Source organism: Zingiber officinale, chromosome 5B (genome assembly GCF_018446385.1).
Source record: "Zingiber officinale cultivar Zhangliang chromosome 5B, Zo_v1.1, whole genome shotgun sequence".
Lineage (NCBI taxonomy): Eukaryota > Viridiplantae > Streptophyta > Magnoliopsida > Zingiberales > Zingiberaceae > Zingiber > Zingiber officinale.
The window spans coordinates 58,787,218-58,813,485 of NC_055995.1; the positions used below are offsets into that span (position 1 = coordinate 58,787,218).

Below are 26,268 nucleotides of genomic sequence, written 5' to 3' on the forward strand. Positions count from 1 at the left end.
GGTTGTTTTGAATTTTTAAAATCTTCTCTTTGTAGAAAACTATAAGTTTTAAAAGAGAGATTTTAATTTTTAAAACTTTCCATATTTGAATTAGGCCACATATTTTAATAGATATTTTTAAAAGTTTTAAAACTTTCCTTTTTTAACCATCCTCATGGTTTAAAAAAAAAAGGAAGATAAGTTTTAAATTTTAAATTTTCTATCATCGTGTTAAAAAAGGAAATTTTATAAGAGAAGTTTTAAATTTTAAAACATGGTTTTAATTTTTAGAACTTTCCTTTTTTAACTCCTACTTTAGAAAAGAGATCTTGTAAAATTTTATAAGAGTTTTTCTTCTTGTAAAATTTTATAAAAAAATAAATATTCCTTTCCGCTTATGGGGGTCGGCCACCCTTGCTTGGTGCCCAAGCATGGTGGCCGGCCATGTTTAAAAAAATAAAATCATCAAATTTATTTTTGGTGATTGATTCAATCAAGAGGAAAGAAAAGGAAAAATTAAAAGGGAAAAGGAAAAATTAAAAGGGAAAAGGAAAAACTATTGGAAGATTTTAATTTTTGTAAAAATTCTTCCCTTGTTTGTCTTGGGCAAGTATTATAAAAGAAGGGGTGAGGAGGCTTCATGAGACACAATTCTTATTCTCTTGGAGGAGTCTCTCTTGGTGGTGGTCGCCCCTCTCTCTTCTCCTTTTCCCTTTGCTCTCTTCTCCTTGGTGGTGGTGGCGGCCGGATTTTAGAGGAGGAGGAAGGAAGCTTTTGGGTGCTGTTCATCTTGGAGGATTGTCGCCCACACGACGTCCAAGGCGAGGCGAGGAATACGGTAGAAGATCTCCAGGTCATTAGTTTACAAAGACAAGGAATAATTAACAATTGTTTTCCGTATCATGCTAGATATTTCTTTTTATAAGAATTCCAAATACAAGAGGCATTAGATCTAGTTTTTCGAATTAGTTTTTCAAGTTTGTGTTTTCTTATTTTTCGAATTTGTGATTTGATTATTCTTTTTGGTTAACCTAGAGTTATTTAAGGAAATTAAATATTAGCTTTCCTTAAAAGGCTTTGTCTAGGCGGTGGTGGTTGCTCCCATATCCAAGAAGGCTATGTGCCTCGCCATGCAGTCCTGGAAGCCAATTTTAGAAATTAATATTTAATGGATTTAATAACATAGGTAGATTTGAATCAATAGTGTTAAGTTTCACTTGTGGTTCAAATATAAACCATTAAGAACAGATAAGTTAAATTTGGAATCAATGATGTTAAGTTCCGTCTGTGATTCCTAATTTAACTTCTAAAAAATACAATAGATTATTTAAGGATGTAACAACCCAAATTTTCTCATTCCGAGTCCTAATAGTGCTTAAAAATATTTAGAAATGCTTTAGAAATATTCTAGAGATTTTTAGAAATTTTTAGAGTATTTTTATGTAATTTTTGGAGTTCGTTTGGAATTTTTACCAAAAGAAACAAGTTACAAAAAATAAAGAAATTAAGCCGAGGTTAGAACAAGCCTTAAGTTGTTCAAAGCCTTAAGTTGTCTCGGCTGACCAAGTGCCCAAGCGGGCGTTGCTGATTAGAAGAAGAGTGGAATTTATTAAAGAAATAGTTAATAAACAGAAAATAAATAGGAATAAAAAGGATTCGGTCGAGATTCGATCTCGCGACCTCTGACCCGGTCAAAATGCGGCTTGCCAGGCGATCCAAGCGGACGGATCGATTTAGAAAAGGTAGCGGATTTATTTAAGATAGTTAATAGAATATTGAATTATAAAAGGGATAAGTTGATATTGGATTTGGGCAGACCGAAAACCCTTTCCCTCTCTTCTTCTCTCTCGCTCGCGACGGCAGAGCTCGGGCGGAAAACGAGCCGCGGTTAGGTTTCTATCCGGCGATCGGCCAAGGGGGATCTCCGAGCGGTTGTCACCACCATCACGATCCTCTCGTCAACAGGAAACCGTGAGCAAAAAGAAGGGGCCGAAGCTCGCAGTTTCCGCAAACCCTAGGGGTTTTCTTTCCAGTTGTAAGCCCAAAAACGCAAAGGTAAGCGCTTCCTCACCTGCAATAGAGTAGCTTCGGATTCTTGTTAGCCTCGTGTTTTTGATTTCAAAGCATGTTCTGGAGGAGGTTTGTCTTTAAGATGCTGCCGTGAGTTTTATAAGGAGAATAAGAAGAGATTTGAATGAACTAAGCATGTAGTTAAACTCCCTAGCTCTTATAATCATCACCTTATATTTAGATAGTCTTTATTTGTTGCTATCACAATGTGCACAGTCGGTTCGTTTTAAGCCTTTCAAGTTTCGGTTAGTTTTGAATGTTGCTGCCGTGAAGTTTGATGCAGAATTGTGAGATTTGGGATATAACAAAATGGTTAGTTTTGAATGGCTATGGGTGGTATTGTAGTTCTCCTTTTTACTTCCTTGCCGTGGACTGAAACAGTAGCAACCTTTTGTTTTCCTTTTGTTGCCGTGGCACATAGCATGAAGAACAATTGATGTTTTAGTCCTCAGTAGTAAATCTTTGTAGCATTGGGCATGAAGAATTGATACTTCCTCTTTAGTTACTAGTAGCAAATTCTTCCTCTAGTTGCATTTTGTATAACTGTCGTGTACGGGTGATGAGATGCATATGTGCAGATTTAATGTATTTATAGCATGGAGAATTGATATGCATGTGTACATAATTGAGCATAAGGAATTGATATGCATTTTTTTTTGGTTTGGTTATGTTTCCTTGCTACACTCATTCAAGTGTACAGATTTAAGTCTCTTAATTTTGACATGTGGTTTAGATATGCTTCCTTGTTACCACTCATTCTAGGATCCAGATTTGAGTTTCTTTATTCTAGTATGAGGTTTAAATATGCTTCCTTGCTACCATTTAAATAAGCATACAGATTTAAGCTCCTTGTTATCTCAATATGCATGAACAGTTTTATTTATAAGCATGCAGTTTTATTTAGCATCTCAGCGCAGTTTTATTAAGCATTTCAGTTCCAGATTTTTTCTTCCTATCAGTATTTCGAGCTTAAGCAAAGTATAAGAAAGATAAAGAAAAGAAAGAGAAAGGCCAAGGCCTTAAGTAGATCCCAAAGTCGAGACTTTAGGGATTTTGGCACACAAGGTGCTTATTAAAATGCCGAGGCATTATATATTAGAAGTAATAAAAGATAACAAGTATTTTACTTTTTAAGAGGCTAGTACCCGACTTCCGAGGTTGTCGTTAAACAAATCCAGGTGTCCAATTCCGAGGTCTTGGCCCTGGTCGACCGAGGTCTGCTCTTTTAGGATTGGTGGCTCGCTACCCCAACCTATTAGGGAACGTGCATAAGATGGTACTACGCCTGGGCCCAAGAAGAAAGTTTATTATTATTTTGAAGTATTAAAGTATAAGTTTTTTTAACAAAAGAAATAAGCTTCACATAAGTTTTAAATTCAGCAAGTTTAGTTCTTTATGCTAGCATGATTGTATAGATTTGTTTTACATGTTTAGCATGTCAGTATGTTTCTTTTCTTGTAGATGAGCATGAGTAGTTTTCCTTTTGAGCATTCAGCTTTTAGATTTCAGTATATTCACATGCATATTCAAGTTTTGTGAGTTAGATAGCGCTTACTAAGTAATTTTGCTTATAGTTTGCATTTCCTCTTACAGCAGATAAAGGAAACGAAAAGTTATAGCAAAGAAAGGCGACAAGGAGGTGCGGACGGATGTGTGATGCCTGGACTATAGAAGCCTTGGGACTTAGTTTAAGAATTTGTTTAGATTAATTCTTTATTTAGGTTGATAAGAAAATTTTGGAGTTAGAAGTTGTATTTCATTAAGTTTCCGCTATTCATTACTTGCATGATCTGATTTTATTAAACTGCGTGGTGATGTTATTTCTTTGGTGTATGTATGCTCCATATAGTCACCGGTACAGAGGAGATGTTGCCGAAATTTCTCGGTAGGAATGTAATACCCACTAAGCTTGTAAGATAAATATATGAAGGTGGGATTTTGCCTTACACTATGAGAAAATGGACAATAGACTTCGCCACTGTTTACTTCATCAATTAATAATTACGAAGTAATATATGAAAATTAACTTCGGTAATAAATTTAATGTAGTAAATATGATTTTAGACTTCACAGGTTTAAAAATATAAATCTTACTTCTAATTTTATTTGATATTTTACTTCATAATTTATATTTGATGAAGTAATAAATTATAAAATAAAATTTATATATTTAAAAGTGAAGTAATAAGTTTAATTGGATTAAAAATTTTAATCCAACTTGGACCGATTTATTATTTTTGCCACCAACTATTTGCTAAAACCTAAGTTCCGCCGAAACAATTCACAAATGCCTTGTTCTCCTTTGCGTTTTTTCCCGACGCAAGCTTTCCCCGACGGCAGCCTTCTCCATTTTTCCCGACGCAAGCTTTCCCCGACGACAGCCTTCTCCATTTTTCCCGACGCAAAGCCTTCGCGTTGAGACGCCTTCACTTCCTCTCCTCTCTGCACGGTAGATTTTTTCCCTCTCCACCCCCTTCTTTCTTTTCCTCTCCGCCGCGCCATTAGTGTTCTTCCTCTCTGTCGCGTTGCCGAAGAATTGAAGTGAAGTGAGGTAGGGAAGTCACTATGCCATCAAGGATATCATTAGGTGACTTCTTCATATAATTTTTAATCCTTTGTGGTTTGGCTTGGCTTGGGCTCGCTTTCTTCAAGGAGGAAAGTGAAGTGAGGGAGGGAGTGTGAGATCTCAAAGAGTGGGCTGGGATTGAGAATGGTAGTCTAGAGCTCTCCAGATTTTCTCTCCGCACTTCATTTCTTCCTCCTGTTGCTTTTTCTCCTTCCCACGGCGCAATGTGTCATCAGAGGGTGAAGGCCATCGTCATCAATGGCCAGAGAAAGATCCTCATCTCAAGCTCCATTCACTACCGTAGGAGCACCCTAGAAGTACTTTCTCATGAAAATTCTTTCTTTTATCCCCTTATCTTTTATTAATCTTCTTTTGGTTTTGTAGGTGACACTTTTTGAGGGTTTTACCCTAATTTTAGATGCACATCATTGATTGTTGTTTTTTTTCGTGTTAGATGTGGGAAGAACTTGTAGAAAAAGCTAAGGATGAAGACTTGGATGTTAGATAGACCTACGTCTTCTGGAATGTCCATGAGCCTTCTCATGGCAGTGTATTTTCCTGACTTTTCTTGCTAATTTCTTGTTTTCTTTGCTTCTTGTTCTTTGATTTGATGGAGAAGTATATTTCTTAGATGGATCACCTTGAGTCAGTGCAATTTGTTTTTCTTTCTTTTTTGGCAGTATAATTTCGAAGGAGGGTATGATTTGGTGAGGTTTATCAAGACAATCTAGAAGTTGGGACTGTATGTCCACCTCTGAATTGGACCTTATGTCTGCGCTGAGTGGAATTTTGGGTACTTCTCTCATAGATTCTTCATGTGGATAACTCATCCTAACTGTTATGTTTCCCATTTTTGTTTTCTCCATTTGTTTAGAGGATTTCTAGTTTGGTTAAAATATGTCTCTGGAATCAACTTCAGAATAGACAATGAACCTTTCAAGGTAAATTCCTTAAACCACTCTTTCATATTATATTCTTCTTGTGTTGGATTGTTGATGCAAGAACAATGTAGTCTTCCCTGTTTATTTTAAGTTTCAAAGGGCATTACTTGTTGGATTTGTTGCAGGCCTTGCAAGTCTATAATTAAATGCTCTATACATGCTCTATACAGATGACTATGCAAGGTTTCACCAAGAAAATTGTTGATATGATGAAGCCTGAATCACTTTTTTCTTCTCAAGGTGGTCCAATCATCCTTTCTCAGCATGTTTTTTCTTGTGTGTCCTCAATGTGGTAACTTAATGTCAAATTATGTTCCTAAGTTTTATTTTCATGGGTCTTGAATGCAGATCTAAAAGTAAGGCATTTGCCATTATTGGTCATGCATATTTAAACTGGGCTGCACAAATGGTTGTCGGGTTGGGAACTGGTGTACCATGGGTTATGTGCAAGGAGGATGATGCCCCAGATCCAGTGGTAGGAGTCAAATATTATTATTCTATGCTTGGTTCTTTCTTTGTGTTAGTGACTTCTTCATATAAAAATTAAGATGGAAGTCTATGTTTTTTATCTTTCGACATGATTGTTTTTTATCTATGTGAACTTGAAGTCTATGTTTTTTTTTAGTGAGTAATGAGCTCCTATTTAATGAATATCTCATTAGTATATTATTTATTTCTAAGTCTTTATAACTGATTTATACGTTTAAAGACAATTTGGATAATATATAGTTCATGGATGATGAGCTTCTATTTGATGAATATCTCTTTATTGTATTATTGCTTTTTAAATTTGCAGAACAGATTTATACATTGGAATTTGGAAGTTGGATAATATTTGATGTTAGATACTTTTGCTAATAGATATTATTACAAACTGTTCAAGTTTTATGATGATGATTATGATTACCTAGTATGTTTAGGTCATTAATGTTGTTGCCATAGTCCTTTGGTTATGTTCTAGTTTTACCTTGTATGTGTATCAGTGTAGCATTTTTTGGGTCACTCCTGCATTTTTTGTGAGTGGAATCAATCTAGTGCATTTTTACCTTGTGGGTTAGACACAATCCAGTCATTAATTAACCCTTTAGGCATATGTCTTTGTTTGATAATATGCAGGACATCCAGGTTATATGTCCTTTAGGCATATGTCTTGCATCTCATACAACACTAGGTAAGATTTTAATTATTTATCAATTCCTACTACGTATTAGTCAATGTTATATTTTCACTTGTGCAGGTACCATTGGATCCTGACTATAATTAATGAAGATAAGAATATGATATATTTATTGGACTCTTTGAGTAATAGGAACTGAGAACAAGTAGGAAGTACATTATGCTGATTGTGAATGCATTCAGTTCATTAGAAGTTAAAAAAAATAACTTTCTATTTTTTACAATGTAGTGGGGGCAAGATATACAATGCATCAAGGGATATTTCAAAAAGATCAAGTTTTAAAAAATTGACGGTATGTATTGTAGTTATGTATTTAGATATTAATTAATAATTCTTATTATTTGGATTGCAACTAATTACATTACATTTTCAATTTCATTAGGAAGGTCCACTATTGAAGAGGAAGGTGAATTTCTTTTTTTTTTATAAAATATTGAGTCATTTTGCATTGACCCTAAAACCTTTGTTAATGTTTCAGTTTGTAGCATCAAAAAAATCAAACAGTATTGCAATCAAACTCAGTATGATGAAGCTAGAAGTGAATAGAGTGAATTCGTCTACTTCTACGTGGGTGACCAAGTGTAAGCTGTGATATAAATTTTTTATTGTATTTAAAGATTTGTGGATACAAAAGCTTTTGGGTGAAGTTGGTCAAACTTGTCTTTTGTGAATATACTTTTGAGTTATATTTAGAGATTTGTAGATACAAAAGGTTTTGGGTGAAGTTGGTTAAACATATCTTTTATGAATATACTTTTGGGTTGTATTTGATTGATATTTGTGGTATATTTGATCAATTTTGATGGTAAAATATTGTGTTGTAAAATATTATGATATACAATTTTATCATTTAAGATTGTATTGTAGTAACTATGATCAATTACTTCGACACTATGAATTAATGGTGGAGTAATACAATACAAAAACTTTGACAAATTTAAATAGTGACATAATTAAAAAAACTATTTACTTCACCACTGATAAAATTTATGAAGTCGTTTGTATAAATTACTTTGCTAAATTGAAATTTTGGTTGTAGTAAAATATGCTCTATTATGTCTACACTATAATGAAGTAATATAATACAAAATACTTCATCCAAGCCAAATAATGTAGAAGTTAAATTAAACATTTACTCCATCATAATATAAAACTTGTGAAGTCGTATACATATTTTACTTCGTTAATCAATATAACTTATGAAGTAACATATCATTTATTACTTCGGTACTTTTACTGATTTCGATGAAGTAATATAGCATTTTTACTTCAAAAACGGTTCAATTTTAAACCGGTTTTGGACCGGTGATAGACTTCGGTAATTATGTGGTGAAGTAATAAATTGACCTTTTTACTTCAATTATCCGAAGTATATTACTGATTTTCACATAGAGTTAGAAAAATAATAGGAAGTGAGTTGAGGCAAAAAGGAATAAAATGAAATAAAAAGAAGTGAAGGTCAAGGATTGAACCTTGAACCTCTTATATTATAATTCATAGAAGTAATTAGTAGAAACCAATTGGGATAGAGAGAAGATATTGATAGCAAAGGAGGGAAACTCATGATAAAGGTAAGAGTAAAAGCTAGCCAAAAGAAAACAAGAAAAGAGCAAGAGAAAGGCAACTTGCCTTCCTCCCTTTCTCTCCCTCTTTCTCTCTTCTTTTGCCGAAAATTTAAAGAAGAATTAAGGGGATTCATTCCCCCTTATTTCACCATGAATGATGAGGATAAATAAATAAATAAAAATAAAAATAAAATAGAAAAAAAAGGCTAAGGGAGAAGGAAAGCAAAAAAACTAAGTTTGCTACCTCTTTCCCCTTAACATAAAAGAGAATATGTAAAGGGAAAATTCTATTTTCTCTCATTTTTCTCATTCTCTCCTCTCCCTCACCAAAACCTCAGTTCCCCCTCTCCTCCATCTTCGGCCCCAAAGCCAAGTTTTTCCCTAAGAAAGCCTAAGATACAAGGAGGACTTAGCAAAGGAATCAAGGGAAAGGAACTAGAAGAAGAGACTACTTTTTCTTCACCATACCTTAGATCCACAAGCGAAAAGGATGTAAGCTTCCCCTCACCTGTGGTACAAGGCGTTTTAAGTGTTTTTCGGATTTTATAAAGATTTTAAAACCTAGAAACAAGTTTGAGAAAATTCGGCCAAGAAGGGCTTTCAAAAATCTAATGATGTTTAACTAGTCTTCACTACATGATAGATTTTTATATGCTATGTAGAGGTGTTCTTCTTCATGCTTTTATACCTATATGATGCTTGATCAGAGGAGTACTGAACCCTAGAATTTCGGCCAAAAATATTCTTAAGAGGCTAGGGAAATTTATTTTTTTATCCAACTAGTACAAGGGTCTCCCTATGAAATATTAAGGATCATGTATTAGTTTTTCTTCCTTAGAAGATATTTTGAAACTAAAAGAAAACCCACTCATATGATTCGGTCAAGAAAGGGTTTAGGGTTAGGAAGACCTTTAAATTTAAATAACCATGCTCATGTGATAGAATACAAAGATCTTAAAGGATTTGTATACTTGAATATTGCTAGAATTTCATGAACTCCTTCTTAGGGTTTTTCGGCCATGATGAGATGGATAGCTTAGAAAAGCTTAAACAAAATTTTAATATGCTCAAGACCTCTGTGCTGTTTAGATATGAAAGTTGTTTAATGCCCTCATGCTTAATTAGGGTGTAGAAAAATTAGTTGCACGACATATAACATGTATGACTACAAGGGGTCCTAGCTTATTCATGAACCAATTTGTATATATGTTTCTTAGTAACTTTTGCCATGAAACTTACTTAGGTTTTTCATGCTTTAGGACACTTAAGAACCTAGCTAAAGAATGGTAGGTTTCGGCCATGAGAAAAAAATAAAAGAAAAAGAGAAAAAGAAACCTAGAAAGCCTAAGACACAATTCATATGTATACTCATTATGCTTGTCTTTACATATGCTATGAAACTCGTATGAATTCATATATTTTTATGTTATTTGAAGTAAGTTTAAACACTGATGAGTTTCAGCCAAGTAGGGTTTAAATGACCTAGAGGCCTTAGAATTTAAACCAAAGGTGTTAAAATGCTTCTTATGAAAATATGATAACCTATTGTTTGTGTCACATGCTTGTATAATTTTTCCATGACCTAAATGGACCATTGTAAGTCTCGGCCATGAAGGTTTAGATGCCCTAGGGACCCTAGGACTTAAATTAAATATGCTCATGTCACTCTACATGAAATATGATATGTAGAAAGCCAAGGTCCAATTGCTATATGTTGTTTTATGACCTAAAATGATGCTAGGGTATGTTTCGGCCATAACTATTGTATGATGCCTTGTATGAATTTATACATAAGGTTAGTCCAAGTTCACATGCTTGTATGCTTGTTTGTAGCCCTAATGAGAACTTGTTAAATTTCGGCCATGACATATGTTAAGGGCTTAAAGAACTTAGGAACTAATTCAAATGTGTCAAATGTGTTTACCTTGTTCCTTGGTAAAAATGTTATAAATATGATTTAAAGTTGTCCATGCTTTTATGTCATATAGAACCTTGTTTCACACCTTAAGGTTTCGGCCACATGAAATTAGGGACTTGAAGAACTTAGAAACTAAGTTAATCATGTTTATAATGCTTTCTATGAAAATGTTATGATGATAATTTAGGTGCCATATGCTTGGATGTTGTGTTTAACCTAAATTAAGCTCTAAAGGGGTTTCGGCCACAAGGGTTTAGGAAGCTTAGAACCAAGATGAATATGATACCATGTTTCCTATGATAGGATAATCACAAGATACACCCTTATGCTTAATATGTATGCTTGTGATTTATGACTTATGATATGATATGCATGCTTTTATGATATGATATGCTTTGTGCTAAAAATATGCATGCTTATGTTACGATATGTGGTTAAATTATGCATGCTTTAATGCTATGTTTAGTGCTTAAAATATGCATGCTTTCATGATATGCTATGTGGTTAAATCATGCATGCTTGATGATATGCTTTATGCTTAAGATATGCATGTTTTTATGATCTATGCCTAAGTGATGCATATTGTTATGACATGATGTATGCCTAAGTGATGCATGCCTTTATGATGTGATGTATGCCTAAGTGATGCATACCTTATGATATGATGTATGCCTAAGCGATGCATACTTTTATGACATGATGTATGCCTAAGTGATGCATACCTTTATGATATGATATGTGCCTAAGTGATGCATGCTTTTATGATACATGATATGTATGACATGTACTTTACTTTATGTGTGAGTGGCTTGTACCAAGGGTGGGCTCCATAAGCGCCCCGGGGACTAAGGACCTCGTTAGGGATGGGCTCCTAAGTGCCCCTAGGACTAAGGGCCTAGTATGTTTGCCTCGTAGGGTTCAAGACTTGCTACCTTGGACCTACAAGGTTGTGCGCAATATGTAAGTGGTACATAGCCGGGATCCCCCTTATGTTGAGATTACTTTCAAGTATATATATGTAAAAGAAAATGGTTTTAAAGATCATGAGACATACACATATTTTTCGGATACATGTTTTCCAAAATCATATTGCATACACCTTATGATTATGCTATGTTTCATGCTATGCTCTTGATTATGATATGCCATGATAAGGTATGATTATGTTATGTTCATGCTATACCTTATAGACATGTTTCGGCCATGGATATGTTGATGCTTGATATATAGATTTCGGCCATGGATATGATGATGCTTTGATGTACATGTTCGGCCATAGTTATGATGCTTTGATATACATGTTCGGCCATAGTTATGATGCTTTGATATACATGTTTCGGCCATGCTTTGATATACCATGATACTTGGTTGTTATACCATGTCTAGCTATGTTTTATGCAATGCACTAGGTATATGTTTCGGCCATGATGATGTTTGATATGCCATGACTAGTGGTGATTATATTATGATGCGTGATATGCTTGAATAGAATGCTAGGTTATGCCATGATTAGTTGAGATTATGACTTGTTGATACATTCTTGATTATGTGCTGATTTTTGGTTTTAGTGAGTAGGAAAGGAACTTACTGAGCCATGAGTGTTCATAGCTTACTTTCCTTGTACCACAGATAAAGGAAAAAGCTGGATGAGTTAAAGGAGTAGCAGGAGGGGCAACGAAGATGTGTGTGGCGGTGGCTAGGCAACTAATTAAGAACTTGCTTTAAAACCTTTAAGAACTATGCTTTGGTTTTGTGAAATGTAATACACTATTGGTGACTTAATGTTAAGTTTTTATTGATTTTGTTATCATGATATGAAACCATGTTAGTGTAGTTCGGTTTGAAATAAGTTAAGAAAAATAATTTTTAAGTCTTCCGCTGTAATACGTACGTAGAGTATCGTAGCCCCGTCCCTTAGGGTTAGCAGGGAGGGCGGGCGTTACAGGTTGGTATCAGAGCGGATTCATAAACTCTAATACTTAAGCCTGGAGGTTTAGAGTTCGAATCCTAGGGGAGGCAAAAATCCACTGCCAGGAGTGGAAAGTCCTAGTGAGTAACGACACGGCCAAGGGTCGTCGGTCGACGACATTAGAGATCGCCAAATGGGCCGACGACATAAGGGCTGACGGTCGACGACATGAGAGGTCGCCAAATGGGCCAAGAGGGTCGGGTCGTTACAAGGAACTTCTCTGGGGGCGTGACAAAGTTGAGTATTGCTAATATTAGCATAAGTAACACTAGTAAGTAGAGTTAATAGTTAAGTAACGGTCACCTTAGAGAGTAGTAAGGAAGGTGGGTCATTACAAAGGAAAGGTTCGACACTTGTACAAAAAAATTTTGTACAGTGGAGCCGGTACGTTTTCCTAGGACTAACCAACAGAAGATGGCTTTAAGGGTGACTCCGGAAAGGATAAGTGTGAGTGAATGTATGGTACCAATCGACTGGTATTAGGACCAGTCGATTGGTCTAAATTCACGAAGAGAACAGAAGGCTCTATGCTATTGGTTGTGAAGATCAGTCGACTGGTGTTGAAACTAGTCAACTAGCAGATGGTCGTTGGCAGAATCTCTGATTCTACAAAGTGTCATTGGTTATGTCTAATGGCTACACTAATTGACTAGTGTATGAACCAGTCGATTGGTGTCGAGATGAGTTGAACTTTTGTTCAACTCTCTCCTCTTATTTATGGGGAGCTTTGGGGTATAAAGGAGGTTACTATTTATTGTTGAATACTCATAGTCTTTGCCTCAAAGCTTCCAAGTTTTCTCTTCCTCTCCAAACCAAAGTTTCATCTTGTAAAGTGGAAGAGAAATTTGTGAGAGGTTTGCTCCACTGAGAAGGACAAAGCTCTAACGGAGATTGTCGGGGACTAATCCACCGAATGATTAAGGGTTTGTCCACCTCAAGGACAAGCCATGGAGTAGGAGTAATCAATCTCTGAACCATGTTACATCGAACGTGTTAGAGTTTGTGTTCATTATTATTGCTTTTATTAATTTTAGTATATTCCTCTATACACTAACCTTCTTGTAGAGGGGTAATCAATTGGGGTGACCTAGTCTATCCAACCCCCGTCAAGCCAACCACCGATCCCCAACAAGTGATATCAGAGTGATGACGCCCTTCAACGGACTAATTGCCGAGAAGATCACTTCATTAAAATGGTTGGTTCAAGCATTCACCCACCAAAATTTGAAGGTGATTTCTCTTGGTGGATGAAAATAATGGAAGTATTTTTTGATACGGATTTTGATATAATGCTAATCATGAGAAGTGGTTTTGAAGCGCCTAAGGATGAACCAAGAAGCAAAGGGTAGAATATTTAGCAAATTCAAAGGCAATACATCATCTACTAAATGTGCTTCCCCAACAAGAAGTGACAAGAATTGGAAACTATATAAGTGGCAATGACTTATGGGAAAATTTGGTTGAGCTACATGAAAGGACATCGGAAGATAAATTGGAAAGAAGAGACCTCCTCCGATCTCAACTCAATAATATCAAGCTTGAGAAAGGAGAAAAGATATCAATTTTACATTCTAGAATTAAGGAAATTATTAATAGACTAACAAGTGTAGGTGAGATACTTTCAAATCGAGACATGATGATGAAAGCTCTCAATGCCTCCCAAGAACCACTACATGGATGCCCATTGTAGATTCATTCTAAATTTCAAAAGACCTAGAGAAATCTTCTCTAGATGAATTCTTCTCGACAATGGAGCTTCACAAAACTCGAGTTGAAGGTTTGGATGGAGAAGCCCATAGATCAAGAGGAGTAGCCCTTGTGGCAAACAAGGGAAAGGGTAAGAAGAAGTCTTCATCCCCAGTATCCTTTGATTCCAAAGAATCCAACGCCTCAATGGATAGCGATCAAGAGGCATATATGGTAAGAAAAATGAGAAGAGCATTTAAAAATTTTAATTCTAACAAATCACATGCTAGGAGAAGTTCAAGGGGCAAGAGTAGAAGAAGGAAGGTAAAGTGCTACAATTACGAAGGAGAAGGGCACATGAGGCATGAATGCCCTCTCTTGAAGAAAAAGAAAGAGTAGAATGAAGAAAAGAAAAAGACAAAAGAAAAGGGGAAGAAGGTCAAAAGTCTATTCACAACATGGGATGATCCATCATCATCGGAGGAAGAAGAACATCATGTATCCCACTTTGCCTTAATGGGAGTTGATGGCATAGCCTCCACTTTATCTGAAAGTGAAGAAGAAAGGAGCTTAAGTGAAGGGGTAGGTCAAACATCATATTCAGACGTCTCGGTAAGTGAGGTATACAATCTTCCTCCTCATGTCTTAGTTAAAATTATTTCAAGTACAAATGAGGATTTGTTTAAGGCTAAAAATAAAAACAAATCTTTAAAACATGATATTAGCATGCTTGAAGAGAGATTAGAATCCATGACTCTTAAGGATAATTATATGCATGATTCTTCTTCTAGTTCAAATGCATCATGTTTAGAAGAAGAAAATATGGCTTTAAAGAAAAAGGTAGAATACCTTATCAATGCCCTTGAAAAATTTGAGATTGGCTTCAAAACCCTAAACATGATTATTGGGAGTCAAAGGGTAAGCTTCAAAAAAAAGGTGTAAGGATACAATGAACCCAAAAATGAGAAAGCTTATCATTGTTTACTTGCTAGGGGGCAATAAAAAATAAAGACCATAGATAGGAAATGGATCCCCAAGGAATATTTGGTTAACCCAATTAGAAAGAATTTCTATTAGGTGCCAAAATTAATCCTCAAGGGTTAGAGGATTTTTTCGGTTAGCCAACCATTTAAGTCATATTTAAATTCTTGAAAATGATTGACTTGATACCTTAAGGGGGAGCATTGTATTTCTAAACATAGATGCGAGATGATCGGATGTTATTCATAATTCACTTGTGCTTAAGGCATTTTGATGGATTATGAAATGTATCAAATTTAAGTGATTATAGACTAACTATGGGGAAAGCAAATGTTTAATTAATGGACATCTTTCCCATAGATCATAGTTGGACATTTTAAATGTTTTGAAAAAGATCTATGTTTTATTTATAGTGGTACACTTATTTTGAAACATATGAACACAAAACAAAGTTTCAAATTTATACAAACTTGAGTAGTTTTCAATATTTTTTAATTTTTGTCAAAATTTCAAAAATACTTTGAATTTTCATGAAAATATTTTTTCCTTGATAGAGGACCTTAAAATAAATATGTTTTCAAAATTTCATGATCTTTCTAATTTTTTTGAATTTTTTATGCATTTTTAAAAGCTGAAATTCAAAATACTTATGTACCAGTCAACTACATCAGAAACCAGTTGACTGTTATATGTTTTCTATCACTTTCAGAAGTTATTTTTTTTAACTTCATCTAAAATTTGATGCCATAGTATGTGTAATTATTTCGTACAATATTTTTTGATGATATCAAAGGGTGAGAAATGGAAAATTTTAAGTTAAAAACTTAATTCTCTATATTTGTACAAAACTTGAAAATTAAGTATTAGAGCATATGTTAAGGGGGAGCTTGGGTTTTATGCTTCATGTTTATACTATTCTAGTAATTTTCAAAGTTGTTATTTATATTTAACTTAAACATATTGTTACACATCAAAAAAGGGTAGATTGTTAGTGCAATCGACCTAGGTTTGATCATTGTTTTGATGTGTGTGTTAAAGAGTTTAAGTAAAACTTTCATATGTGTTTGATATAGGTTTGAGTCTTGCAGAACTTGGTGAAACACATAAGGAACTTGGTACAGCCATGTTTGGGAAGCTTATCCTAGGCTCAAATCCTTTAGTTGGTGAAGGATGGTGTGGAAGATATCTGAGGGACCGTCGGACGAGGAACAGAGTGGAGATAAGGGAAGCGGACTTCAAGGCAATTTGAAGAATGACACGGAGAGGAGCCGTCGGCTTGGGTGCATCTGAGTGATAAAGGCCAAGGAAGATGACTTCAAGGGTGACTCCAGAAAGGAAAAGTGTGAGTGAATGTATGGTACCAGTCGACTGGAACTAGGACTAGTCGTGTAACACCCACGAATTTCTTAAGCTAAGTAGGTGAAGATTTCTTTTAGAATAAAAGAAAATAAGATAGAAAAAAAAAATATATATATATATATAAAAAAAGAATTAGTCAAAGATTGAACCTTGAACCTTCTTAAGCTAAGAATTATAGAATTACCACAAGACCATCATGAGTTATTGTTAAACAGAGGATGGATATTGTAGATAAAGGTAAGACCATGATTAAGAGAAGAAAGCAAGAAAAAGGCAAATTGTCTTCTTCTTCTTCTTTTCATTTTCGTGGATAACAAGAGAGAAGGAGAGGAGAGGAATTAGGGGGATGAATGAAGACATTTCTTCATCATTAAGAGACTAAAAGATGAGTTAAGAAGAGGGGAAAGCAAAGCCTCTTTTTGCTTCTTACTTCCACCTAGCATAAAGGGAAAAATCAAGAAGAGACTTCATTTTTTCCTCCCTTCCCTCACCTTGCCGTGACCTAGAGCCCCCTCTTTTCTTTCCCAAAAATCTAACTAAGGTTTTCTCCCTAAGAAAACCAAACTACAAGGAGGAACCCTCAAGATCTACCTCTCACAAGCAAGAAAAACACAAAGGAGCACTAGGAGGAGGAGCTCTCTTCTTTCTTTTCACCAAGGGTACCTTCTCTTAGGAAAAGACCAAGCAAGAGGATATGAGTATCCTCTCACCTGTGGTACAAGTGGTTCTATGGTTTTCGTTTGAGTTTATATGAAATTTTAACCTAGAGCTCTCCTTTAGAAATTTCGGTTATGATGCTTGTGAAGTTATGGAAGCTTAAAAACCAAAATCCATAAGTTTAAGTTTTCCTCATGATATGTTATGAATATAACCTTGATATTTCATGCTTGTATAAGGCTTAGGGTTAGGTAATACCCTACCTTAGGGTTCGTCCATGAAGAGGTTTAAAAACCTAGGAAAGCTCAAGTTAAAAACTAACATGTCTATGACCTATTCTATGATGTTATATGAATGTTTTCTTGATGTTTGTACTTGTATGTTGCTTAGAACTAGTAGACCCCTACTTTAAGGTTTCAGCCATGAAGGGACTTAATACCTTAAGGAGGTTAAACCTCAAATTTAGCTTGCTTATGTTTCTCTTTATGAAGAGATATGAAAAATGACATAAAGCACTTGGGATTCATGTTGTTTAGGGTTAGGTTTTACTTGATAAACTTTCGGCCAACATGAAATGTAAGGCTTAAACAAGCCTAAATTCAACCCTAACATGTTTATGTTCCTCCCCATGATATGCTATGAAATTCATAAGGTACTCACATGATTGTAAATTCTAGAAGAGGTATTAAGTATGAAGTTTTCCACCATATGTTGTTAATGTTCTCTTGTTGTTTATAACTTGTATGTTGCTTAGAACTAGGAGGACCCTATCACAAGGTTTCGGCCATGTAGGGATTTAAATACCTTAGTGAGGCTCAACCTCAAATCTAGCTTGCTTATGTTTTACCTTATGAAAAGATATGAAGATAACATTATGCACTTGAGTTTTCAAGTTGCTTAGGGTTATGTTTTTCACATGTTAAACATTCGGCCACCATGAAATGTAGGGCTTAGGCAAGCCTAAATTCAACCCTAACATGTTTATGTTTCTCTCCATGTATGCTATGAAATTTATGAGTACCCACATGTCTAGAATCCATGCTTTGGTGGCATTCGGCCACTTTCATTGGAGAACTTAGGAAGCTTGAACTTTAACCTAATATGCTCATGTGAATGCCTATGATAAATGCATGGAAAAATTTATTTAGAATCACATGCTTACATGCTATATGTAACCTAGTTGGAACCTTGTATGTTTCGGCCAAGGTGGGTTTAAAACCCTAGGAAGCATAGAACTTAAAATCACATATGCTTATGATGTTCCCTATGTTAAATGTTATGGAAATGAATGTGGGTTCATTTGCTTGTATGATTTCATGAAACCTAAGTGAGCCTATGCATGTTTCGGCCACCCTTAGTGGGTTGAGAATTTAGACTAAGTTACGACTCAATATGTACTTCCCTTGCCATGACATGAATTAGAAGAAGTTAACTTGTGAACCATGCATGATTATGTTTTCTTTTTGTGTCATATTGCTCATTTGAATATGCTTATGAACCATGCATGAGAATGATATCTAAAAATAGCTATGTGCCCAAATATGATGGCTATGTGCCCAAGACAAGTATGATGGCTGTGTACCTAGGTATGCATGGCTATGTACCCATTTATGCATTCCTTATGAATGACATGAATATGATATGTTACGAATGACAACGATATGCTATGAAGGACATGAACATGATATGCTATGAATGACATGATTATGATATGCTATGAATGACATGAATATGATATGTTATGAATGACATGAACATGATATGCTATGAATGACATGAACATGATATGCTATGAATGACATGAATAAGATATGCTATGAACGACATGATTATGTTATTAAATGATAGAGATATGATATGGCATGTATTTTACTTTGAATGGCTTGTACCAAAAGGGTGGGCTCCTCATGCGCCCCTAGGTCGAATTACGGGCCTAGTAAAGGGTGGGCTCCTTACGTGCCCCTAGGTCGAGCTACGGGCCTAGTTTCCTAGTAGGTTCAAGACTAGCTACCTTGGGTCTACTTAGGATGCGCGCATTATGTATGTATGTGGTACTAAGCTAGGGCCCCTTTCATGTTGAGATTATTTTCAAGTACTATATGATATTGTTTTAAGACATCCCACCCATGACATAAATCATGTTTTGAAAGGCATATTGTACATGACATTTCTCATGTTTTAAAGGACATCTTGCATCCATGCTCATGATATGATGATTTACTTATGCTATGATGTACACTTATGTTATGATATGATCTATACCATGATATGATGATTTACTCATGCTATGATGTACACTTATGTTATGATATGATCTATACCATGATATGATGATTTACTCATGCTATGATGTACACTTATGTTATGATATGATCTATACCATGATATGATGATTTTCTTATGTTATGTTAGTGCCTCCATGCTATGATATGAACTATACCATGATATGATGATTTCTTATGTTGTGATGTGATTCATGCTAGGATATGATGTTACATGTATTATGATAAGATTTATGCCATAATATGTTGTCTACCTTATGTTATGTTATTATTGAGATCCATGCCATGATATGATATGTTTTAATTTCATGATGAGATGAGCATCAATTACTCTAATGTATGATTTGATGATGTTGCATAATTTCGTTGGTTTTTGTGAGTAGGAAAGGATCTCACTAAGCCTTGAGTACTTACAAATACTTTTCCTTGTACCACAGTTAAAGGTAAAGAATGGAGAAACTAGAGGAGCAGCGGGAAGGGGCAAGAGATGTGTGATGGTGACTTGGCTAAAGAAATAAAATGACCTGCTGAAATGAACTTATAATAATATGTTATGTTATGTGATGTCTTTTATGATTCCTTATGCATGTGCTAGAAATGGATACTATGACTATTTAAGTTGAACCATGTTATTTCATATTCATATGCTTGGTATGTCTTCCGCTGTATGTATGTATGAATGTTTAAATTTACTAAGTCTAAGGGTAAGAAAGTAACCCCGCCCTCACTAGGCAGGAGTGGTGGTAGTATAAAGGGGCGGGCGTTACAAGTCGACTGGTCCAAATTCACAAAGAGCACAGAAGACTCTGTTCTCATCGGCTGTGAAGATCAGTCGACTAGTGTTGACACCAGTTGATTGGCACATTGTCGTTGGTAGAATCTCTGATTCTACGGAGTGTCGTTGGCTGTGTCTAATGGTTACACCAGTTAACTGGTGTATGAACCAGTCGATTGGTGTCGAGATGAGTTGAACTTTTGTTCAACTCTCTTCTCTTATTTAAGAGTAGCTTTGGGACATGAAGGAGGTTACTCATTGTTGTTGAATACTCATAGTCTTTGCCTCAAAGCTTTCAAGTCTTATCTTCCTCTCCAACCCTAAGTTTCATTTTGTAAAGAGGAAGAGAGCATTATGAGAGGTTTGCTCCACCAAGAAAGAAAAAGCTAGACAGTTTTAAATAATTTTGGCATAAATTCATTGTTGAATTTAGACATGTCATATTTACTCAACAACAACACTAATGTATTTTTGGAACTCTCTTGCTCTAGTTATATCCAAAATTTTAAAATTTGGACACTATACAACCATTAGTGAGTTTAGCTAAAACTCACTGATGGTCTTAAGAATATCATAATTAATCTAAATTAGAAGCAAATGCACTCCTAGGAGCCTCTTGAGTCTCATTATGCCTTCAAACCTTATAAAATTTAGACAATTTTATATCATTTTGGTACAAATTTACTATTGGACTTAGTCATATAATTATATTTGTTAGTTAGAGCCCTAGAGCCAATCATTTGATGATTGTTGTATGGACTCGTTATATCATATTCTTGTATATAAATAAAGGCATTTATTTTTTGGTTATTATACTTACTTGTATTGGTGCCAAATAACTAAGTATAATAACGTCCTTGAGTAGAAGGTTCTTACCTATATCAATCGATTGGTTGAATCTATAGTGAGATGATATAGGGAACACTACTCTTAATCATTCCTAGTCGAGTATTAACATTCAGGGACAATGTTAATGCGATGAGACTAGCATGTAGGTTAACTCGATGACTTGATCACACAAGTCATGGATATGGAGATATCAAGTTGACACATGGGTATGCATTGGAGAATGTATACTGAATGACCCGCTATGAGAAAGTATCATGGATCATTATATGAGTGTCATATACTTTCTCATGTGGCTATTAGTATGACTACTAGTCCTTAGACCTGAAGTCACCATGGTTCCCTACATAAGGAGTTACGTACTTTAGATTCGTCAAACGTCACCCGTAACTAGGTGGACTATAAAGGCGATTACTGGGTATGTAACGAATTATGCAGAGGTATGTGAGTGATGTAGATGGGATCTATCCCTCCTATATGACGGGAGTGACATCGATATTCTTGATAGAGTGAGACCACGAAGTGCATGACCATACCCAAATGAGTCAATATAAGATATTGAGCTCATTTGATTGAGTGAGTCTACTTGGAGTTCAAGATTTAGATTGATTAGAGGATGACACGGTCTATGCCTCACATTGATCAATCAAGATGTCTAGGATAGAAGGATATTGTCATATATTGTGGGGAGTCACAATTAGTAGTCACAAGGTGATGTTGGATCTCAACATTCTTATAACTTGGGTAGTAATGATGTGTTGCTAGATACCACTCATTACTTATGCTTCTAAATGGGTTTAGGAATATTGCCAACGTTATAAGAACCTATAGGGTCACACACAAAGGACAATTAGATGGAGATTAGGTTCATTTGATGAACCTAAAGGATTAGGTTCATGTGATGAACCAAATTGGATTAAGAGTAATTCAAATTAGGCTAATTAAGTTGGACTCAATTTGGTTCATGTGTTAAGTGAGTCTAATTTGGACTTAGACTCATTTAATTAATTTAATTCAATGAATACAGATTCATTAAATTAAAATTGACTTGAACCAATGGTTATATTAGATCAACCAAGGGAGAGAAGTGGTCAAGTTTGACTTGACTTGAGAGGAAGATGAAGGTTCAAGTTTGACTTGACCATTTGTCACCTCATTGGTGAGTTGGCATTAAGTGGCTAATGGTGATGTGCCACATCATCAAGACTAGCATATGTGTGTGCCACCTCATGAGGGAGATCAAGAGTTTTTGACTCTTGAAATTCCATGGAGTATATAACTCCTCATGAAAAGTGGCCGGCTACTTTAGTGCTTGTGAGGAGTTTCATTTTGTGTGGTAACTCCATCTTCTTCTTCCTTAAGATCTTCCTTCTCTCCCTCTCCTCCACCCTTGGCCGAAACTTCATAGAGTGCTAGCACACTCTAAAGTTTCTCCTCCATCGATTTGTTCGTGTGGATACGCATAGAGGAGTATCTACCTTGATACTCTCGAGATCCGGCGAACCTAGGACGAGCGGGATTACGCGAAGGGCTTCGCTTCAAAGGTATATCCTCTGATCTTGTAGATCTAGTGTAGATCTAGGAGTAGAAAACATGTATATGAAATTTTATTCTTCTCACGGATCCGGTGGCGGGGATTTCGGGGTTTCCGCAACGCAAAAAGCGATTTTTACGGTCCGAAAACCCCTATAATATTTACTCAACAATAGCATCAATGTGCTCTCCAACTCTCTTAATCCTAACCATGCCTAAAATTTGAACATTGTAGGGTTAAAAGTCACTAATGACCATACATACTCCAAAATATGAAATTTTGATCATAGTGTGACTCAAGAGGTTCAAAAGAGTGCATCAATGTTAGTTTGGATTAATTTCAATGTGGATATAGTCATTAGTGAGTTTTGGTTAAAACTCACTAATGGTTGTATAATATCTAAATTTTAAAATTTTAAGTAAATTCAGAGTCGAGAGTTTTAGAAAAACATTGATATTGTGTTGAGTGAATATGATAAACTTAAATATAATAATGAGTTATGTCAAAATAATTCTAGGCAGTCTAAATTTATAAACACATAGATTATGAAATTAATGTTTGAGTGCATGATGAGACTCGGAAAGTTGCTAAAAATGTATTGGTTTTGATTGTTTCGAATGTGTCTAAGATCATCAATGAGTTTTGACGATTGATGAGTTTTAATAAAAACTTATTGATAGACTTAAACTAAACTTATCAAATTGGATCTTAATTAAGACTATTATATTCATGAGAATTATGTCCTTTAATATTGATGGCATCCCATATTTAATTCTTGGTGAGGTTTTGCAAAATGAGAAATAGTATTTTAAAAATCTAATTTAATGTGATCTGTTTTTTTAAGATTTTAAATGTCGGGTCAAATAAATGTGTATACATAGATAAATATTTTTTAAAAAATGTATAATTTGATAAATATATAAACATAATATGTGATTTTAGATATTAATAAAAATGTTATGTAATTCCGTAATCGCCGTTTCTAAACACCAGCGCGACCAAGCGAAATCTCCACGCAATCACGAGTCAATTATTACCAAATCGACAGGTGAACACGTTCCTGTGGCGAATGCAGTGCACGTTTTAATTTCCATCCACCGCCACGCGACTTAACCAAGTCCGCCGACATCGTTTACGGATGGCGGCTCTTTCTGGTGCGCTTCCTAATCTAGAACACCAATATTGACGTGTCAGTCGAAGCTTAGACTGCCGCGCAAGCAAACTGCCGTCTATATAACGAGTTCTGCTAATCTTATCTTGACAATCTCTCTCTCTCCGTTGATTAAGCCCGACGAATTAGTGAAAATGATGGACGGCTTCTTCTCCGACTCCGACATGTTGACAAAGGTGGCGCTGTTTGCTCTGATCCAAGCTCTCGTCTATCTCATCCTCTCAAAGTCCTCCACCGTCTTCTCCGCCGAAGGGTTGAGGAGGAGCCTGAGCTTCCGACCAGCGCGCTCTGTCAGCGTCCGCCGCTTGCAAGCCTTGCTTTCTGACATGCCGCCCGGTGGGGAGGTCTCGCCGTCGGCTCCGAGGCCTCGCCGGGAGGATTCCTTGTTGTCGTCCGACGACTAGAAGAATTGATGAAATTTGTTAATTTCTCTGTTACAGATTTAAGGTGGTTTGGTATTCTTTTTAGTGGACTTAATTTGTTGTTAAAAGTTTGAATTGAAGCAGGAGAAAGAAACAACGAAGTTTAGAACACTACGATATTGAATTTTAGCTTGAGCCTATCCTTTTATACAGAGTAATGAATAAATTCATTCGAAAGACGTAAGACACGTTTTTATAATATTTATTATTTGTATATGATATTATTTTAATTCATATGAAAGGGTAAATGCTCCTACATAAACTTAAGTCTTAAGTCTTACCTCATTTGTTATGTTCAACTAAATGTATATTTTTATGTCATTAAATTTTATTTTCTATTATATCATATCTATATTTAAATATATTTTATTTTATTTTATTTTTACTAATCAAGTCTTTTTTAATCTTTCACTTTCTCGTTTAATATACGTATTTATCATAGATTTACATCGCTTAACTGGAACATTTATTGATCATCAAAATATATGCTCGTATCATGTTAACGTTCTCTCGGAGTTTTCCATCAATAAATATAACTCCAAATTTTTCTCTAATGCTCTTATTTTTTATTCTGTCCATCCTCGTATGTCCACACTGCACATCCATCTTATAACATCATCATATCTACAACTTTCTGCTCATGTGCTCGAGTCATAATCCAACATTTAGTTTCATATAACATAATAATTTTTACTACGATTTTATAGAACTTTCCTTTAAGTTTTAGAGATATAGTTTACGATTACATAAAACACCTGACGCTTTCCACCATTTCAACTTTTCTGCCTATATTCTATGTAAGACATCTCTCTCAATCCCTCCGTCGATTTATAAAAATAATTCTAAATATTTAAAACTCTTGGTTCCAGATAACTCATCATTTTTTATCTTAATAATTGTCTCATTATATCTAATATTATTAAACTTAAATTTTATATATGCTATCTTTATTCTACAAATTCTAAAACTTTCTCTTCTAGCGTTTTCCGCTAAAATTCTAGTTTAACATTTACTTATTTACGTGTTGTAAGATATAACAATAAATAATAATAAAATAATAAGCATTATTTGAGAAATAACCTTATAATTTTTTTTTAGAAATTTTTTAAAAAATTTTGATATTTAAATGAAGTGTATATGACATATTTAAGAGGATGAATCGATTATACTTAGAGAAAGTCTGTTTCGAATATTTATTTATTTAGAAGTTGATTGATTTAATCAAACATAAGGTTTATTTATCTAACCTAACTATAAATCATCTAAACCTAAGTTTACTCTCGATCCTCATTTCTTGTTGCCCGACTCCATCCCAATCTCGCTAGGGCCCCGATCTTGCTTGCCACCAGAGCAGCCGTTGTGGGTTCGGCCAAGATGGCGCCTTCTACGCCCGAGCAGAAGCTGACTGACACGTCGGCTACCCTCAAGTCCCCGCTGACGATGCTCTGATTCCCTTCCGCCCCTTTCCTTTTCATCTCCTATTCTCCTCACCAACGCCGACATCAACTACTCTTTACGCCGACACCGACTCCTCCTCACTCTGATGGTCAAGAGCATCATCTTGCAGGCTAGCCATGATCCACTCTTCACCACCATCTCTCTCTCACACATTGAAGTTCATGGCAACACCATTGAAGAGGATTGGTAGGCCAGTTCACTTGTGCAACTACAGCCATGTCCTATATCACAGCAGTGACAAGAGGTGCAACCCTTTGCTACTCTCCCCCTCAACCTCCATCTGTGCCACTCCACAACCATCCCAGCCCTGCCGACTCGATGTACTGTCATTCCGGCCATTGAATCTGTGTGTGCAGACATAGGTAGTAATGTGCTGGCTGCTAAATGAAGGTGTTGGAATTTCGTTCTGTTTAAATTTCCCCGTACAAAAATTATACAAGTATAGAACTATTCCTAGCAACCCGCAAGTTCGATCAAACATGTGTTTGATCAATCAAGCAAGTTCTTGAATGATCAAAGCACACCTTGATCGAAGTACAAGATCGCTGGCCTCTTGTGTTGGTATTCCAAAAAAATAATACAAAGAAAACTAACTAATTACGCAGCGGAATTAAAGAAATAGTTGTACCTTTTCTTTGTAGCTAAAGACCTCTTGATCTTCTGCCGTATTCCTCTTCTCTTCTTGGGCGTCATGTGAGTGACGATCTACCAAGACAACATCACCTTCCTTCTCTTCTTAGTTTCCAAACCGCCGGCTACAAAAGAAGGCTCCAGGATGGGACACCTTCTAATCTTCTTCCTTCTCTTCCTCTTCTTCCTCTTCTTCAAGTCGTTGCCCACCAAGGGAGTGTTGGTTGCTACCCGGAATATCATACTAGTTCCCCTGTACAAAAATTTTGTACAAGTCCTCAA

At 35.5% G+C, this 26,268-nt stretch overlaps 1 protein-coding gene across 1 annotated transcript; it reads left to right on the forward strand.

The window, feature by feature from the left end:
• The first annotated feature begins 23,555 nt into the window (after window positions 1–23,555).
• Window positions 23,556–24,027, forward strand: LOC121987430. The gene has a single exon (XM_042541224.1). The coding sequence runs from the start codon at window positions 23,611–23,613 to the stop codon at window positions 23,878–23,880; it is 270 nt and encodes an 89-aa protein (XP_042397158.1). The 5' UTR covers window positions 23,556–23,610; the 3' UTR covers window positions 23,881–24,027.
• Window positions 24,028–26,268: the final 2,241 nt, after the last annotated feature.